At 38.9% G+C, this 19,992-nt stretch overlaps 1 protein-coding gene across 1 annotated transcript in view; it reads right to left on the reverse strand.

The window, feature by feature from the left end:
• The window catches only part of PTPRN2 (protein tyrosine phosphatase receptor type N2), a gene marked incomplete at both ends in the record, with an annotated part of 658,801 nt that overhangs the window by 369,127 nt on the left and 269,682 nt on the right, over positions 1-19,992 (reverse strand). Inside the window, one exon of the mRNA XM_082499676.1 lies at positions 4,977-5,063. Within this exon, the coding sequence (XP_082355802.1) occupies positions 4,977-5,063 (87 nt within the window). The remainder of the gene's footprint in view (positions 1-4,976; positions 5,064-19,992) is intronic.

The raw sequence follows: 19,992 nt of genomic DNA on the forward strand, positions 1-19,992 counted from the left end.
AAGGGAATGGGTTTTCTGACCTCAAAGCAGGATTTGAATAATGTGCAATAAATAACTCCTGAAGCCACACGTGGAACAATGAGAATAAATTGGAACATTTAAGACCTGCTCATTAACTGAGCATTTTATTTCCTGCATATGGAATAAGACAGAGGGCTGTAGAAAAATACATAGATACAATCAAGTATTTCAAGACTATATCATAATTAGTCTTTATAGAAAGATTGATATTTTGGTTCAGTTATGAGTTAGTTAAATTTTGAAACTAGTCATTACTTTGAATTTAAAAATTATAGTATTTTTTTTTCAAAATGACAAACCACACTGCTGTGGCTGCCACAAATTTCAAAAGGCATTTTCAGCTGAAGCCTCCATACAGTTTCCATGCATGCCTTCAGTTAATTTGAATTTTCATTTTTCATATAATAAACTATTCAAGTAAAACATGGAATTCACCTCTATTGTCAGTATGGGTAGGGAGAGCGGTCAGGTGAAAGGTGAACAACCAACCCAAGGCCTGGGAGTTTAAGCTTCAGACTCTGAAAGATAGGTGATTTGGTCTTTTAACTTAGCTTTGGAGATACAATATAGATGCAACCAACCGTAGGTGATAAGGGAATATCGGTTAAGTTTTATGGCTTTGCAATCCAGATATTATATCAGATAATCAGAATCAGCTTTTGCAACTTGAAAAATCTATTTATATTAGCATTTGAAATTTAGCGTCAGTATCCTGTTCATCCCCAACATTATATAAATATAGATTATGTGCTTATACAGGCAATTATTGTTACACTTCAAAACAACAGCAGCAAATAAAGACTAATGTTATTGTACGAAATATAGAGTGCTCTGCTACAGGTTTCCACTGAAAAATTAGATATGGAATTGGGCATGCTTGTCGGTCAAGTTATCACGTCTCCTGAAAGGACAGTTCTTTGAGTATCAAGTTTAGGTATGTTAGAAGGCAAAAATGACAAAAATACCCTTTAAGATGAGTGGGTGAGGGAGCCAATGCAGTAGAAAAAAATGGGGGAAAGGAGACACCTAGAGCAAGAGATCTTCTATGGCAATAGGGAAAATCATATAAGGCTAAAGAGAGAAATAAGAAAGAAAAGAAAAAAAATCAGTGCTACTGCAGCATCCATCAGAGAATATAATGCTCAGCTGAAAATCTCAGTCTTAACGGGAAGCTGAGAATGGTAGGCTATGCAGTCTGAAATACTATGAAATCAGACTAATCTGTTTTCTTTTCCACAGAAAGGTACTCAGCTAAGCTTAAAGCTGAAAACGCTCCTTAGCAATGCTCTCAGGAAACACCCCAAGTATGAGAACATCAAATGAAAATTCAAAAATAATTCATATTCTCATCAGAAACCAAATAAGTTACTTAAGTTCCAATTCAATGGCTTTGACTATAGATTCTGAGTGTCCTTTCCACTACCCTCACAGTTTAGCTTACAGATTTTTGTATTCTTATTATGTTTGGATGTTTCTTGATAATCTCTTGTGTTTGTAAGTTTACTCTATAATGTGTGAAGAACTGTAATTACAGGAAGAAGGTCAATGCTGCAGATTGCAGAGTGGTAATTTTTTTTTTTTTTTAAATAAATACATACCCTCCTAACTCTACTACCCATCTGACTTCAATCCATGATACCAGTCCAACAATCAATCACCAGAGGCATTGGACACCCATAATTAGATTATAAAATCATAACTATAGTCATTTTACGTCTGCTTGCATAATTACATCAGCATGCTAATATCCTTTTAATGGTCTCTAATGATGTAATAAGAAATAATGGAATTTATTTGACAGCTACATAATCATTAACAAAACATATTAAGCATAACTATTACTTCCATAAAGATTCAGGCTGCACCCAAAAGTGACAGCTAACATGTTGGATCTTTTCTTCAACACTGAAATATTTCTAATTATGAATTCCCCAAATCTATTCCCACTCATCTGCTTCGCAGGGTGTGCAAAGTTTATGTCAACGCACACTTGACAACAAGCCAACAGTGGACTGAACGCTCTGGGAGCCAAGCCTGAGGCTAGACTGTGAATTGCAAGCCATCAGTTAAAGTTGGCAGGACTGTGAACAAGAGAAGATAAGATAAGTTGATTACTACCACGCATCAGCTAATCAAGAACTAACACAGGAACTAGTAGGAACCCATGGCAAAAGCACTTGTTCACATACAAAACTCCAAAGCACAGGAAAAAAACTAAAAATATAGGGAAGAACGAAAGATATTTGCAGACAAAAGTAACTAAAAGTAGTAACGTAGTTGTGAAGCGGTCCTTTGAAAAGTATTTTTTTTCAGAGAAAAGGACAAGAAACTCTTAATTGAGAATTCAAAGAACTTTAGAAGAACTTATCACCCACCCTGTCTCCTCAGTTCCTCGTAGAATTGTCTAGGTTGGAAGGGACCTTTAGGGTCAAGTCCAACCATCAACCTAACACTGTCAAAACCACCACTAAACCGTGTCCATTAGCGTCTTACACTATTCCTACTGAATGCAATGGCTTTGTCTATACTCTCAAATTAGACCTGTGATTCTCATTAACATGTCTTTCCTCTGAAATCTTTGCAATAGTCTAAAAAATTCAAGTCTACACCATTATTTTCTAACAATTCAGAATTCTTGGAGGGAAAAAGAAACTTGAGAATTTTACACCAAGCTAATAGTCAGGTCAGAGTTCAAAGTAGACTTTTTAAAAAACTGAGTCGCTAAGAAAAAGTGTACTTTTAGTTGCTAGTAAAATAAAATAATCTAAATCATAAAATCATTGAATTGTCTAAGTTGGAAGGGACCTTGAAGACCATCAAGTCACCCATAGTACCTTAGGCCAAGTAAAAAGCATATTTCCTGAGAGGCCTCATTCTCACACCTTGGTATGTCAAAGCTGGATTAGGAATAACCGTGATATCAAGTCTTTCCTGAAACCTCTTCTCCACAATGCCACTCGGAAGCTAAGCAGAACCTTCAAATTCCTCCAGTTTTCCAACGATAGCTATGTAGTGTTGACAAAAGAACAAATCCAAAAAGCGTTAATTCTTTGCTTGGTGAGACCTTTTTCTAAAGCCTATACCACCGCTATATTTACTGGCCAGCTTCACATTTCTTTAGCATGTCATGGGTTTAACCTGCATCAAAGCACCTCATTTTCTTGAGTAAAGGAAATTTATTAAGGGTGAATTCTTCACTAACTTGAGCTTCGGGATAATCTTTCACAGATCTATAGATCTTTTCGAAAGGAAAAGACTGTGTTTGTGTTGATAGACAGAATACTTGGTCCTGCGTGGAGTTACTGTCATTCAAAATGCACTTTTAAAATACCAACTATACAATAAAAATACTTCCAGTACAGTCATACGACTGCATATTAATGGACACAAAATAACCAGCTTCCCTAATGTCACACATTAAAAAAAACAAAAGGTTGTTTGTAGCTAGCTGTATCACTGGAGGGATATTTTTCATTAGAGAATAAATCTACAGCCTGCCAATTGCAATGTTGTTGTTATTTATCAAATGATTAAAAAAAAAAAAATAACCAAAAGGCTTTATGCTAACAATTAGAAAGGTAGGTGAAAGTGCTCTTGTACTGTAAATGCATGAAGTTAATGAAGCAGAACCTGCTGATTCCAGCAGAGACGTCGTTCCTTGGGATTACCCCTATAACGTGCAGCAGATTTTATCTGCTAGTGTTCAAAGTCAAGGTGGCAAGGTTTACAAGGAAGACCGTATAACAACGTCATTTTTTGTAATTTCAAACCTCAGTTTTCATACAAAATGCATTTCATAAAATACAAGCAAAAATACTTTCAGCAATACAAAGAATTGTTCTAGCAAACAAAATATGGGAATATTTTCCTTATAAACAACTAAAGCAACTATGCCTGGTATTTGTCAGATTTCTAAAAGGATTTTCTCACCAGTAGTTTATTCCTCCCTACATAAACAGTAATAGAAGGGGTAGAATCTTCTTCCCGATTAGTAATAAACACTTCCACTAAAGACGAAACATCTTCAGACTATGGCTTAAAGCACAGTATTAAACGATGAATTGCATCCACTGGAACTGAAGGTTAAACAAAAGCTGATGGCAGCACAAGCAAAGCTGAGAAAGATGCTGCGCTTCAGGAACCTGACTCATGGGCCAAAACAAGCAGCCCCAAACCCTCTGAAAGACAGAACGGAACTGGATGCTACCCAGGCATCAGTTCTTCTCTATGCGCCAAGATGGGACTTCTTTCCAGCAAGCTGTCAAAACCCTCCCACAGCTGACCCTTCTTTTCCGTTACTTTTCTATCAAACTATTTTTATTTTCACTTCTACGAAGGAAGGATTAAGTTTTGTGAAGTAAATGTTCCTACCAAAATGATTTCAGAAAATCCCCAATCTAAAATTTTTTACCAAACAACGCAAAGCATAACTTCCTATTTCAGGAGATTAACATGCAGAGCAGTCATCAGTATGAATCATATGAAGAAAACCCGTAGCTCGGCATAGCTGAACTCCCTGTGACTTGTTAAATGAGTAGTTGACCAAGCGGCATGACCTAGTGTGCCACGTGCCAGGCTCAAAGCCAGGGACCCAAGTTCTTATCCATCTCTGATGTCATTTTCCCCCTCAGCAACGCTGGGTATAATGACCCTTAACAAGACTTTCCTTAGCTAGAAACTGTTAAATAAGGTTGGTAATATTTTTACAGCACTTTGAACAGACTATTTTTCCCTACAGAAGCATAGAAAAATTTCAGTCTTTATATTTTATTTTCCATATAATTTGTTCCCGTGTGTAGGGGACGTTACAAAGATCACCACGATATTCTTTTTTGTCTCCCGCACGCTCTCATTAATTTTGGCATTAAAGAGTCGATATTTCCTTGTAAGACAAACTATTCAAAAAATAATGAGAAATCCAATAAAATAAAAAGGGGCAAATTCCATGTACGTACTTGACATCATCGAAGGCACTCATCTGCAGCTTCAGGAGATCTGCCACTTCCTTTATTAACTCCAAGCCCTTTTCCACACTCAGGGGGCTGTTGAAAGGGAGCAAGAAAACAGAGCATTACGAAAATGGAACTCATCAATACTTGAGAGGCTAAAAGTCCCAAAAGAGTTATCACCTTGGCCTCTTAGAGTCTGAAAGCCACCACTAACTGTATTCCTGTCACATAGTGATCGTGATATCAAGGGAATTGGGATCAGGTGCTTCTTCAGGCATGATGAATCACCTGAATTTTCCAGCAATAAGACAAACAATAAGGTGTAAATGGAATTGTTAGGAAGTGTAATGGGCCCATGATGCAGCAACCAGTTCATCTCAGTCCTCAATAAAAAATGTAATAAAGTAAAAGGACAGAAAGAGAGAAAAGGATTGACGAGACAAGGAGGGAAACAAACAATGAAAGTCAAATTGCAGGCTCGGTATCAAACGGACAAGGGAAAAGCATATTTTTAAATTCATTAGTTTTTAAAATGAATCTTCGCCCAGTGAAAGGATACAAAATTATTATGGAATTGAGAGTAAACAATGGAGCAAGGCACACAGTCCAGAGGACACTGATTAGATACATGGGATTTGGTTTGGTGTCTGTATGCACTGCTGACAGAACCCGCTTTAAATCTTTTTAACCTTTGTCAATGCCACATTTACATTTTTTAATTTGGAAAACAGGTTGCAATCAAGCCTAACACAAGAGGACTGCTAACATTTTAAAAAGCACTTATCAAGATGCAAAATTTATGTTTGCAAAAATTTCAGGTTATTAGAGTTGTTACAACTCTAAAGATGCATTAAGAACATTCTGTCCCTAATATACAGATCATACCTTGTTTAGCTGTTGTTCAATACTGTGGAACCAAATACAGAAGTATTAAGAAACTAAAAAGGTAAGGAAATGGCATCGCAATGTCCAGCGAGAACAACAGATACAACATTTTGTGTCTAAATTGTGATTATAGAATTATTCTCAACATTGTTAAAGCCCCAAAGATTATAAAATTAGACCTTAAAAGCTTGATACTTATCTAACTTATGCCACGGTAAATGAGAAACAACTTTGACGAGACTAACCCAGGGGAAAAAGGTTCTGTATTTTTTCCTTCAAGGATATATAACAAGTAGGAGAAGGAGGTGTCAAGAAAAGAATATACTGTTAGACATGATCTTTTCAACTAGACTAAGGGGAAAAAAAAAGATTTTTCAAAGCTCTGTACCCAGGCTATTATTTCTGGTTCACAGTGAAAGTTTTTGAATCTAATTTTATATCATGGAAGTCATTGCCACAGTTTTATTTATTGTCTGCAGTGAGCACTGTTTATTTATTTATTTATTTATTTATTGCACTGGGTTCTGCATACACTGCCCTAAGGGCACCTCTATTTAAATAATGGGATGTCTCATGTGGATCTTGGTTAGGATGGAATTGCTCAGCCTCCCTCCATGCTACTAACCCAAAATGCTCAAGAGAACTCCTGTCACACAAGCAGAGGTAGCCCCTCAAGGCACCAGATAAATTTAGAGTTTTTTCTAGATGTCTAAGACAGAAATGTTCTTGTGTGAAAGTAACAAAAGAATCTGATTGTTTCTGTAAGGAAAAAAAATGTACTATAGATTATTCATAAAACCCCTATATTTCAAGGGTTGACAATGGGTAGAAATGTGATTATTCCCATCACTATGAAAGCAGATTGTCATAGTGACTCAGGGGCTTATGTGTTAATTAAATCTTTTCTCCCAAAGATGTTGGCTTAAATTTTATGGAAATGATTGGTGTCAGCAAGTGGGCTTTTACTGTAATAGCAAGTCTATGCGGTGGCACAGGCAGAGTCTGCTGCGTACATTGGTGTCATTTTTTTAACCAAGGGAGTCTCATTTGTAAAAGCTCAACCTCCCACCCCCTGCTTACCCCTCCTCCCCTGGAAAAGCAACTTCAAAACCAAGGTATGCTGCTACAAGCCGATGTAGTGACAGTAATGGGGGATGTAATCAGAGCATTTGAATGATGGGGAGAAAATGGGAGAGAAAATGGCCTGGAAGGCCACTCTTTTGCAAGCCTGAGCGTCCAGGAATAGCCTTAGTAACTCTCATCCAATACCAAATTAAAACATATAGGTTCATAAACTCACATATAGTTTTTTAGGCTAAGAAATTGTCATTCATAACAGCACAGAAAAGGTGCAGAACCAGCACTCTTTGGTACCAGTACTATTACTGATCACACTATCACATTTGAGGATTCATATTAAAAGTGATTAATTTATGTCACAATATTTTCCAATATAAGTAGTTTTCCAGCTTATTAACATTGATACATGCTAGTGTTGTTTATTACAGTTCTGTGACAGTTGTACTGTCGGAGAGTTGAATATTCAACGCCTTTCCCTAAAAATGCCAGAACGTCATTTTCCACCCTCTATATCTGCTTTGCTTTAGTTCAGTGCTGCTCAGCGTTGCATGGCTTGCACTTGGTACAGTGATTGCCTTTAGCTTTGTTTACACAGAGGGAGTACGCCATTCCCACCAGCACAGCGTTAAGCAAACTAGCCTACACAGCAACAGCACCGTGCACCCACGTCGCCCATCTGATTTCGGGTTTATACAGGGACTGTTACCAGAAGACAACTTGCAAACATCACCTATCCTCCTGCCTGTGGTCTTCCCACACATCCCCAGTGCAAGCACACAGTACTTGTGGAGCAGCCGCTATTTGTGATCTTTCACGTACTAGGCTTGGGTTTCGGCTTGCTTGATTCAGTCCTACATGGGAAGAAGTTTTTGTATTATGGAGTCAATTTTTTTTAATGAATATGATTCATCTATTGATTGTGAGGGTTCAACAACTATGGAATTAATTCAAAGGAAAGTGTTACATAAACCAAGAAAGACAGACAAAAAATAGTTGTTCAGGTAAGGAACAAATATCTCCATTCTGGAGATACTCCAGAAAGAAATTGCAATAGTAGAAAGAAGACTCTTTAGACAACCCTGATGATGAAACTATTTTATCAAGGCCGAAGACTTGGAGGAAAGCTAAGGGTGGGGGCAGGGTTCAGACTACTTTGTCTGACCTGTCAAGATGGTCATTTCAGTTCCCTATACTGGGGGAGGAGAGAGGGACCACCCTTTTTTGGTGGCAGTTCTTGCTGGCTCCAATTCACTCGGAGCAGCACGGCACCGAATGAGTCTCTGGGCTACGGCCCCTCAGTTTCCAGACACGCTACGACACAGGTCCAACACATACGCATTTTCTTTTGGGAGTCTGGGATGAGACATTTCAGTACAACAGTAATGGTGAACCGTTAAAAGAGAAATCACAACTTACGTGGGCCTCAAAGACACAAAACACATACTGGGAAAAACAAAGGGCAGCAAAAGGCCTACCCATGGATGATGCTATTTACGCTTTGCTGGTTGTCTTGAGGCTGGCCAACCCTTTTTCTGCCAAAGAAAATTAAAGGCTCCTGCAGTGTCTTTAACAGTCCTTCTTGATTTTACCACTCCATTTTATGATTGCTTTGAAGGTTTCTGATCATCTTTGATCCAGCATTTGGTCTTGGGAAGAATAAACTATTGGATGGCATAGCACCATTTTGCAGATGACGTAGCTGTTGCCAGCTGAGATACTGTGATAGTGCTTGCTTTGGGGTTCCTACCTTTGTTCTCATTTCATTTGCTGTAGATTTCTCTTTTGCACCTTCCTTCAAGTCAACTGTGCTAAGGTATGACAATAGTAGCTAAACCAAAATGTGGTACATTTCACAGTTTACCATTATTCTTTTGGAGTCCTTTTTAAGTTTCTCTGCAGCTTGGAAGATGAAAAGAGAGTCAGAAAGTACCAAAAAATCACTTATAACTAACTTCCTTCCATTGCTTTATCTTCTAATGCCATCTCTATCAGTGAGTGTTAGCCTAAATATAATTTTTCAGTTGACAGATTCAGACCCTGATACTGAACCAGTAGCAGAACTGTCTCCCTCAGATGCCAGTCTCTACTTCATATTATTTGTAGAATATATTTTGTTTGACAAGTTAATGATAATGAAGAAATAAATAGGGAATGAAATATAAATATTTCCTTTGGGGTTTACGTAGGTATATATAGCTTTAAAGTCTGGCAGAGTGTCATTTGCAAGGTATTCCACTGCTGCTTTTGTTTAATCTCACTTTTCAGGGCACAGCTCTTGCATTAAACTAGTTATACCTGCTGGAGCATATGGCTTACATCTATGCTAAAAACAGCCAATGTTATATGGTAGTAGTACATTATTCCTTCAGATGAATAGTATTCTCAGTTCAGTGTAAGACTCTGATGTTATGATTTAACATCATGACATGAGAGTGAAAAATTTGCTATCCGTATTAACCATGTGAAAAATAAATAGTCCAATCTATATCTACTTGTCTGAGGTAAAATAATCACTAGCAAATCAGGACCCTGTAACTTCATCAGGAGTTTTGTCTAACAAAGAAAAAAAAAAAAAAAGCAGATCTAGGCACTAAAGCTATTTTATTCAGAGACAAATTTGAAATGAAAGTACAGGAATAAATATCCCTTAACTTTAATGTGAGCTGCTGAGCACTTCTGAAAATTAGTGTAATGCATTTAAATGCTCAAGAGCGGATTTGGGAGCCCAACTTTACGTAATTGTTTGTTAAAACATTTCCACAAAGTGTACTGGACATTGGTGAAAATAATATTCCGTATCTTCCAATATCTAAATCCCTCCCAGTGAGGGAGCTGAAAACAGAAATATTTTAAGGAATAAACCACTTCCAGAGGTAATTGAAGTAATAGAACATTGGATTATAATCTTTCTTTGCTATTGTCTATTAAAGATTTCACTTTTCATTTGCTCAATTTACAAGAAAAATACAGTGATGAGGAGTCATTTCTAAAATCTGGTTCCAGAAAGTTGGCACAACTTAGAACAATCAAATTAAGTGATTTTCTTCTCAGTCACTGCTACAAAATGTATAGAATTTGCTAGCCAGTTTTGTAATCTGTCTACACAATACCACTGTCTTCAGTGGTTCTATACATAAGTGAGAGAATATCTGTGGCTGAACGAATTATAAAAGGAACAGAATACGTCTTCATCTGGATGAGGCCTATCATGACCCTCAATTTCACCATCCGTAAAATGAAGACAATGATACCAACTTTCTCTGTCAGATGCCTAGTATTGTTGTATAAAAGACTAATATTATTTGACTTGCATCCCTTTTGGATTCAAGAATCGAAAGATCAGCTCGATTGGCTGTCTCTAAAGGCTATATATATTCCTCCCTACCAAATACAGAGGAGATGTAGTAGTAAAGACCATGTAATGTAAAGACCGAAAATTAACTTTTAGTTATAATAAAACTTCCCTCATTCCCCTACCAAAAATGCTGTTCCAAACTTTTTCAGTACAGGGGATCTACCTGGTTTTAAAGTACATTTTAGAGCATATTTAGCGCACCTGGATCTAGGTGAAGAGAACTTCTCCCTCCCTGGTGAGTTAGTAGCCTTGCCAAATGCCCGCTGTGGGCAAATGGAGTAGGAGGCCAGAGCCCTACAAACCAGACGTGCCTCACGAATGGCCAATTAAACCCCTCCAACAAAAGAGCGGTGCTGAATATTGGATGCTGATCTCAAGACCAGTTCAGCTTCATGCTGCAATTATCTGAAGAATGCTACAAATGGATGCCCCGTTTCCAAGAAATTCCCAAGACAAACTACAAATCTGACGACTGAGAACAACCGCTTTGAATAATGGATTGCCTATTTTTGACCTGGACCTAATGATTTATGTATTTAAGGCTCAAAGCCTCCCCTTCTGGTTAAAGAACAAGAAGGAAACATGTAAATGAAGGAACGGGAGGAGTTCTGCAGGGAACGACACTGGCAGCACGGCCACTCTGCATGCTGAGCTAAATGGAGCTCAAACTCTAATAAAAGCCACTGGCCAATGTCAAAGGGAACAAGAGGAAAAACAAGTAAACAATGATGAAAACTATATGTCCTGTATTTCCCAACATTCCTGTCAAAACAATCCCGTAAATTGATCCATTTTGGTAGGAAAAATCTGATCCAGTTATACAGATGGCTTGATTGCTGGCATTTGCCAAGCCTGCTCCCAGCCCAAGGAGAGCAACATGTAGCTCAATGTTACGCTGAGGTTATGTCAGTCTCGCGAAGAGTTGCTCTCATTTGCTTTTCCTCCTCCCAATTGCCAAGTGTCTTCGGAAACCCACTTACCGAACCCTGAAATGCTCCCTTAGTGCCATCATTCAAATTATGTATTGTCTTTACCAGACTGTACCTAGTGCCCTTCCAATACTCTGTTTAGCAATTGTAATGCAGCACTATAATGGACATCCAGTCAGCCCTGTCAGATTAGTTCAACTGAATCGTTTTCTGCAAAAATGAAGAATAATCTACAATAGAGAAATAGGTCTGACATTGGGAATTGCACTCCTTAAACCTAAATGTCAGTCTAATCCCCAGTGAAATCTTAAGTAAGGTAGGGTTCAATCCACCTAATATTTGCTTAAATGCGGACACAGGCAAGGAAGGCCAGTTCAACAATTTTTAAGAGTGGTGAGCGCTACACTAAAATTGCAAGGCATTTCTCTACAGCCTGAAAGTTGCCTGAGCGCTTAATTACAGTCCTCCCGGCAATATCAGAAAGCCCATTTTCTGAGGGGGTAGGTGTCACTTTTACATCCAGCCTCTCTTTTGCTATCCAAAGTCAAGCACAGTGACATCTCCACTCCACCTGTTCCCCCTGGAGAAGGTTCAAAATTTTGGCCACACCTGTGTTTAGCTTGAATAGTACTGAATCCACATCTCAACCAGAGGAAGGTAGAACCTGAACCTAGAACCTAGGACTTTTGTGGTGGAGACATTTTTTTATTTAGACTAAGGTTTACTTTAAAACCACTTTCAATGTTTACTAATGTAAAATGGACACAGGCTCAAAAACTGTTTGGACCAGCAGTTTTCCTTCCTCCTGAGTGCTCCAATTTAAGAGTCATGTTCTCTCTTGCATGTTGTCTATCTTCCTCTGTTGCTCTTATGCCTGAAGATGAACCGCTGGGCCGTCAAGAGGACAGTGCTTTCGCTCAGGGCTGGTACATAAAGCGCTCACCTACAACGTGGGAATTAAAACTGCTTAGACTAACTTCCGTAAGTTCTCTTTCATCTCCTGCTTCACTTTCTAACCCCTGCAGCAAGAAGCAGAAGTCAGACAGAAGACACTACACAAAGTGCCTTTCAGCAGAGGAGCACTGGACACACTGGATCCCAGAATATCCTACTCATTTGGCATGTCTCAGTGAAACGGGGACAGGGCTGAATTCTGAAGTCTCCCAAGGTCCCTTCTAATCAGTGGAGGAAAGGAGGTGCCTGAATGTCCCTGTGTGGATATGTCTTCACTGTTCTATCAGGGAGCTCAACGATGGCAAATGAAGTGGATGACATCCCCTTCCTTGGAGAAGATGTGCAGCATTCAGCAGCTCTAAATTCAGCACCTAAATGAGGCGGCCTGGTTTTCACCCTAAATTCTGACAGAACCGCATTTCAGCTTAAAACCTAGAAATGAGCCTTAAAGGGAAAAGGTATTAATCCTGTGGATAACAAGGTAAATACCCAATACTCTTGAAAACAGGAGCTGAATGGACCAAATCTGCTGATGAATTTAATTTTAGTCACCAGCTTTTCTTAAACAGTGAAAGGTACATGCAGATTACGCCCTGCAGGTGAAAGTATTGGTTTAGACCTGTAAGATTCTTTTCTCAGTTGGGTCTTTACCCTACAGATTCACATGTTGCCAGAAATAATCTACCAGAAGACGTAGTCCGACAATTGTCTGGATGGGTTCAGCAAAGATGAGTGTCTTCTAGCGGTGGTACTTTACTCTAGAAGCTAATCTGAGACGAGCTGACAAAAATATTTTTGTTGTTCCTCATTATTAGGTTGTTCCTACCTCATTATTTATTTTGAGTGCTTATATCTAAGGTTTTTTAACAGTTTTTCATGTAGTAGGCACACACAAGAGCATCTTTCATGAAGATTTTCTTTTTTTAGTACTGATCTTACGTACATTTTTTTTCTCTAGTCTTTTTGAATTTTTAGAAAGATGCATTCCATAGTTTAAAATAATAATTAAAGAAAGTTCCATCCGGCCACATTTCAATAATGTCTTTGAGCCTTGATATCAAATTGGCTTCCCCTCATCGACAGGGCAATGGTATCACTTTCTTAATACGTAGCACAGATAGTGCTGCAGATAGAAAGCTAAACCTAAACAAAAAAGAAAGTCGAAGTTCAGAAATATGGGTCTGGAATACCACATGGAATGCTTTAGAAAGTCAAATAAAGAGGCCACCTTTAGGATGAATAAAGTTGAGTTTTCTCTGGTTGCTAAAACCATTTTGCAGCAGCATGGGCATTGACAGACAGAAACCACCGATTCTTTGATTTGCTTTCTCTTGGGCACTGTTGTGTTCACACTGCTAAAAATCAAGAAAGACAGATGCTAAAAAAAGTTGTCCAGCAAGAGTATTCAATATTGGCCTCAATTCCCTCAGGAAAACTTGAAAGGAGGATTGCTATGAAACTGCCAGTATTCAGGCAGCTGCCCAAAACCCGGTCAAAAAGTAGCAGAACACCCGTATTCTACGCCAGGAGTACTAGGGACACCTGATCAAATAAATGAGAACATTATACACGAAAAGACCAGATTCCAAGTGATTCAGTATCTGACTCCAGTGGTCAGATACAAGAATGATGCCATTTTATCCTTACATGAACCTCATGAAACACATGAACCTCGTGTTTCCAGATCTGGATGATAATCTCAGCCATGCACTCTATTGCCATGCACGCTCCCTGCGCTGCAGCCTGGTAAAGAACAGGCGGAGATCAGAAATCAGTCCTTCCTGCCTTACGTGCAGCAGCAAGAGTATTCCTTTTAAAAAGAAATACAACAGATTATGGTATAATTCTACAAACAACTAGTTAACGTGATTATGTGTATGCTCATTACTCATAAAAATGTCTCTCTTTTTAAAAATCTCCTGCTGAACTCTTGACTTCAGCGATACGTATTGGACTGGTTTGTCTTTTAGAAATACGCGGCAGGGAAATAGGCCACTTACTTCAGGATTTGCATGCCGTCTTTTAAATTTTCAAGTCTGAAAATATGTCCCACCATAACAAGGGTAGAATTGATGTATCTAAACAGAGCAAATCTTTTCTTCAAAATTTCCACAGCCTCGGAGCCTGGACTATGAGGAGTTTTGAGCATACCTTTTCTTTTTCTTTTTTTTTTTTTTCCCCTAAAAAGAACTATTTTTGTCAATGTCTATTATTCTGTCACACTTATTCCAGCTGAATTTCATCTACCATTGTGCTCCTTAATCCCTCAATGTATTTAAATCCATCTGGAATTTTTCTAAATCCTCCATAGTTCTTCCTGAGAGAGACAATTTGCCCATGGGGTACCACTAATCTCTCTACATGCTGAGAAGCAGCAGTTCACGGCGAATCTTTCTCTCCTATCTCATAACCAGTTCTTAATCCGCAGTGACACCCTGGCCCTTGCTCTGTGACTCACTCTCCTTAAAGTCAGTATGAAGAGCATCCCCATTTATCTCCTGTTGATTTGAAGGGTGGCTACAACTTGCAGTTTCGCTGCAACAGCAGCTTTTCTCCTGAGAGAGTCTGGTATATGTCATCAGAAGGTGCTTCACTCCTGAGGGTCTTCCAGGAGCGGTGCTGCCATGAAGGAGAAGAGAGGGTCCCTAGCACTGGCTCCTGGAGGCCGAGGACCATTGGCCTTCAAATATAAATAGCCAAGATTTAAAATGGGAATAGTAGCTTATCATTGATGTGGTCTCAGAGACTGTGATCACAGCACTTCTTCAGCTCAGAGAAGCTGAAAAGACCATTAGGAAAGCTTTTATTTTAAGGACACAGTTAAATTTGTTGCCTTTTCTCTTTTTTTCTTCTTTTTTTTTTTTTTTTTGCTAAGATTAGTAAATATTTTAACAAACAACATGATGAGAAACTCAGTTACTGAAGTATGAAATGGAAGGATGTGAATCTCTTTGTGTGCAAATTTCAGCAGTTACTGAACTACGGAAGAGCTGCTGATGCCATCACTAAACAGATGTAGCTTTACTAAGGTTCCTCAAGAGATTTCCACTCCCCTCTTCCCACTGACTCCTATCTCCTGAGAACTGGCTTCACGGCACTTTCTAGCACACCAACACCACTCTTCTCTGACCTGAAAGGTCGCTTGCCAAACCTGGCTGATTCACTGCTAGCTGCCAACTTCTGAGCCACGAGCCCTGTAACCCAGGGCAAAGATGTCCCATTTGCCTGAGGAGGGAATAAATAGTCTATGGTGTCCACTACACATGCCCCATGGAAGGATTGAGTGCTCCTGTGACCTTAGGTAGCACACAGCATGTCAGACAAGACATGACAATACAGTGACAAGATTCCCCCATTCTCATCAGTTTGGCAACTACCAGTACAAACCTATTGAATCCAGCCTTCGTCAACTCCTACTTCTCTTTTTTAGGCACAAAGTTTCACTCATCACAAGAAAGATGCATATTATCCATCCAGTGGAGAAGAAACTGAGACCTTCGAGTGGTTTGCTCCAGGTCACAAAGGAGGTAAGTGGGAGGCAAGGACTACTGGCAACGTTTTGACATCGAGGTAATTTATAGTGTTATCATTAAATAATTTCTGAGCCTACCAAACCTTAAAAAAACCCAACATTTAGACACCAAAATTGTATTTATTTCTCTTATCTGGAAGTGCCCCTGAGAGTAACGCATCCGATAATCGACAACGGAAGTCCTGGGCACTGACGCTTCAAGTCCAGCCTGCCTTGTCTGTCCGGGTTTAAGTCTTTTGTCCGTGTTCCAGTGCAGTTTCAGACATCGTGAAGTACACATCCCCAGTACAGACAGACAAGGAATGCATTTCAGCACTAAATGGATTTAATTTGGTCTGAACATGGCATGTGCCTTAAAGTTAGTTAAATAATGATTATTTTGTAAATGGTTCACATTTATTCAGCATTCATGAGAGCAACGAAATACCTTCTCAGCACAGAGCTACTCACGGGATTGTTTGAGAGCTGCCTGACTTCACAGCACTGTCATCGTAATCATTTTAAGGACACTACAATTTTATTGCATTGGGCTGCAGTTTCGTATTTCTATGCTTGTTTCCTCAAAGGCTTTATTAGCCATAAAACCTTTTTAAGCTTACTTCTGTTTTGACAGCTCAGCAAATTCCCACTTTCCGTAATTTTTTGCCTTTTCCCACCACCGGTAAGTGTGAATTTAAACCTCTTAATACAGACAGATTCAAGTCCAGACCAATTTGTAACATAGATGACACTTGGTAAAAATCAATGGCCGTGGTCAGGCTCTGAAGGTCAGAGGAGATAACGGCATCATGGAAACACGAGAGTGATACAGAAGTCGAGAAGGAGCAACTCTCTAGAGTTATAATGGAAGTGTGACACCGCGCCAGCCTGTACTTGCATTACTTCAAACAAGCACTACCTCCAGCTGTGTTAATAGCAACAAATTCATACAGATGCTTTGTCGCTAGCAGAAGCGTAGAAATAATGGCAATAATCTGTGCCATAATTGTGATATCCTTCTTTCTGAGACTGAAATGGACCCCACCAAAGTACTCCCTAATGCATTTTAAGCTGAATGTTAGAAACAGTGCCGGAGTCCGCTTGCCACGAGCCCTGAACCTCTGATGCAAAAAAGCCTGGAAAACACAGAATTGTTCTTTCATATCAAATTACTGTTTCATAGAAGTAATTAATAAATGAGATTGAGGACAACTGATGACATGCATTTTAATGCACTTCCAACTTTTCATTCTTTCCTTTCCTTCATATCTTCCCTCCTCCTTCAAGGCAGCTTAAAGCCCAGACCAATTTATAATGCAGATGGTTTAAATTAAAAATGACAAAGAATATCCAACAACCTAGTGTTAAAAGAAAGATGTTAAAGAAACACAAAAATTTCTGTAAGAGGCCCAAACTTTAAAGATTTTAAAACTGACGTTTTATAAAAATCATTCTCCGCACTATTAAGAAATTTACTCTAAATTTATTTCTATAGCAGATATGTCTAGTCTTTAGATCGTGCCATACCCTTCAAAGAAGTGCCAGTGAAAAGCCAGAATATCTACTTGAAAGAAAAATTAAAATATTTTTTCTGTTCTGATTTATTCCCTGTGTTCTGAATTACTCCTCACTGATTTTCTACCAGAAATTTCACTTGCATGAAATAAAAATGATTTAGAGTGAGATCAAAATTACTTCATGCTAATTGTTCATGGTCAGGCATTTACACTGCGTACATGTTATCTGAGTTAAGAAATTTGAAAAAATTTCAGGCGTGAAAATTAATTTTTGGTATTTTATTATCTGATCTTCCCAGGATTGGGTAGAACAGCACTGATGACAAAGTACTGGCAGATAAGAGACTGCCTTATGATTCAGTTTGCTGCGTTCCCAGGAATGGCTTTCTCCTTCTCACTCATTTCAAAAGCTTAAAATTTCATGACTCTTTTGTAATGAACTACATGGTAATTACCCGAAAAACAGTGTGATACACTAAAAGTATTGACCATATGGTATTGTGAGATATTGCAGCATCTCAGGGTTTTAAGGGCTGCCACTGTTTATAAAAACAGAGCACAGCTCCCAGCGGCATCCCTAGTTTGGGGACACGTAACGTGGAGCCTCAGCGATGAAAGGCGGATAGCCCAGAGACAGCGGAGCAGCCTGAACCTGCTCACAGGGGGGCCGTGCAGTACCTGCACCGGCTGCTTCCCCAAAAGAGCCAGCGCGTGATATTCGAACAGGGATGCTAACGCGGTACAGGAGGCACGGAAACAGAGAAATGGGAATGTCTGTTGAGATAAACTAGGCCAACAGCCGTATCTGTTCGGCTACATGGGGATACAAACGTGAGCTCGTCCTTGAGGCCCTCCTGGGGACTCCAGAGGCGCTCCTACAATTACCCGTTGCCTTTCATTGATTCAAGGGACCCGAGTGATTTCCTGCCATTACTGTCGCTAGTGTGACAGATGGGCTGGTCACCAGCCACCTCAATGCAAAATCTTGCTGTGGGTGTTCCTCTAGAGGTAAAAATGAAGAGCTGGTCCTGATAGAAAGCAGAGGAAAACATGGGGAAGTGAAGCCCTAAGAGGAGGGAAAGATGGACCCCTGGAAGGACTCTTCTCTTGTAAAGTGATCGACATCAGCAGGTGAGAATCATATTTCAGGATAATATATTTCAACAGATTTTGGAAGCACAAAAGCTGAGGACAACAGAGGTAGAAGAGACTATCATCTCTGCACATACAACAGATAAGAAGAAATTCAAAATATTCACATCTGAACTCTCGTATTAAAAAAATACAGCAAATATTGCTTTCTATGGCAAAGCTATGGTGACAGCTGTTTTTCTCTTATTTTCTTGTGCAAGAATAAGATGCATGAAATACCATTTTCATATGGGAATATACAATATCAGAATTAAGTCACTGAAGCAATAATGTGCGGGATATGATCTCTGTCACTTTCTAAGTATCATAAGGAATCTGGAGGATTAAAGAGGGGAAAATGATTTTATGTCTAGAAAACGCTAGGGAGTGTGAGTAATTACATGTGAAGAGTTACCCAAGGAAGACTCTAGATTAACGTCTCTCCACCAGTTATGTTGCTGAGACACAATGACAGAATCGTCTCTACTCGATAAATTCATAGCCAAGTATTTTCCATGTATATTATTTAGCTAGGGGCTCGGGCTGCGTTAGCAGCAAAACTTTTGGCTTTACAATCAATGATGGCTATTTATGGAATTTACCTATACAAGGGTAGAGAATGCTAGGGAAAGTGACAAAATAAAGGATAAAAAATTTACATTTAACCTCTTTTTTAATGTGAGCACTGCTGTCCCTTGCTGATTGTAACAGACTTTAGTAGCAAGAGCATTTCTGTTTTTATGTATGTGTATAATTGCTTTTAGTTTTTTAAGCTAGTTGTCGACGTTAAGTGAAGAATATGCACAAATCTTTTCCCCTTGATAAATTGCACTTGCAGGTAGAATAACAATTTCAAAGAGGACATTGAGATATGCAGAGAAGGTCAAATCAATGTTTCTGTTTGTGTATACATATTAAGGGACAAGAACATTTTGTTATTATTTTCTAAAAAAGAACCGAAAAGCCTCGTGGAACACAAAAGCTCAGCTTCTAAGAAACTTCAAGACCTTCCAGTAACAAAGAACAATAAAACCTATCAGCTCCTATTTGTTTTAAATTTCATTTTTAAATGCAATTAAATGACACCAGGTATTTAAAGCTGGTAGGGGAAACAAATAATGAAGATCGTAAAAATACAATGCTTTAACGGCTTGCCTAGGAAAACAGAAAACTTGGGGAATAAACCAAGAGTTCTGTACAACCCAGCTTCAGGGTCCTAACCTGCACACCATCCTGTGCAAGGATGGTGTATATAATCATTATATGCAAAGCAGTATAATTTTTCACCTTTCTAAAGGTGGAGAAATAATATAAAGCATTTGGAATTAACCTAACCCTTCAGCACGTTAAATGAGTCAGACTAATCGTATTCCATAGCAATTTTATACTATGAACACAAGATCTATTTTCAGCTTTTTCACAGCATCTAAGCAGAATAGCAGCTACCTCAAATTAAATGCACAGAAAGGCACGTATGATCCAATTAAGTTAACACAACGTGAACAGATTTACAGCCTATATAATTTTACATAGACTGTCTGGAATTGAGAGTTAACATATGACAAAACATGAAATAACCAGGAATTGACTAATACAACGATGCCAGAAGTTGGCTCCCAAGCTAACAGAGCTGCCATGAGCTGTCTGTAATCTTGTATTG

The sequence above is a fragment of the Vanellus vanellus genome, assembly GCF_965231255.1.
Source record: "Vanellus vanellus genome assembly, chromosome: 2".
NCBI classification, from domain to species: Eukaryota; Metazoa; Chordata; class Aves; order Charadriiformes; family Charadriidae; genus Vanellus; species Vanellus vanellus.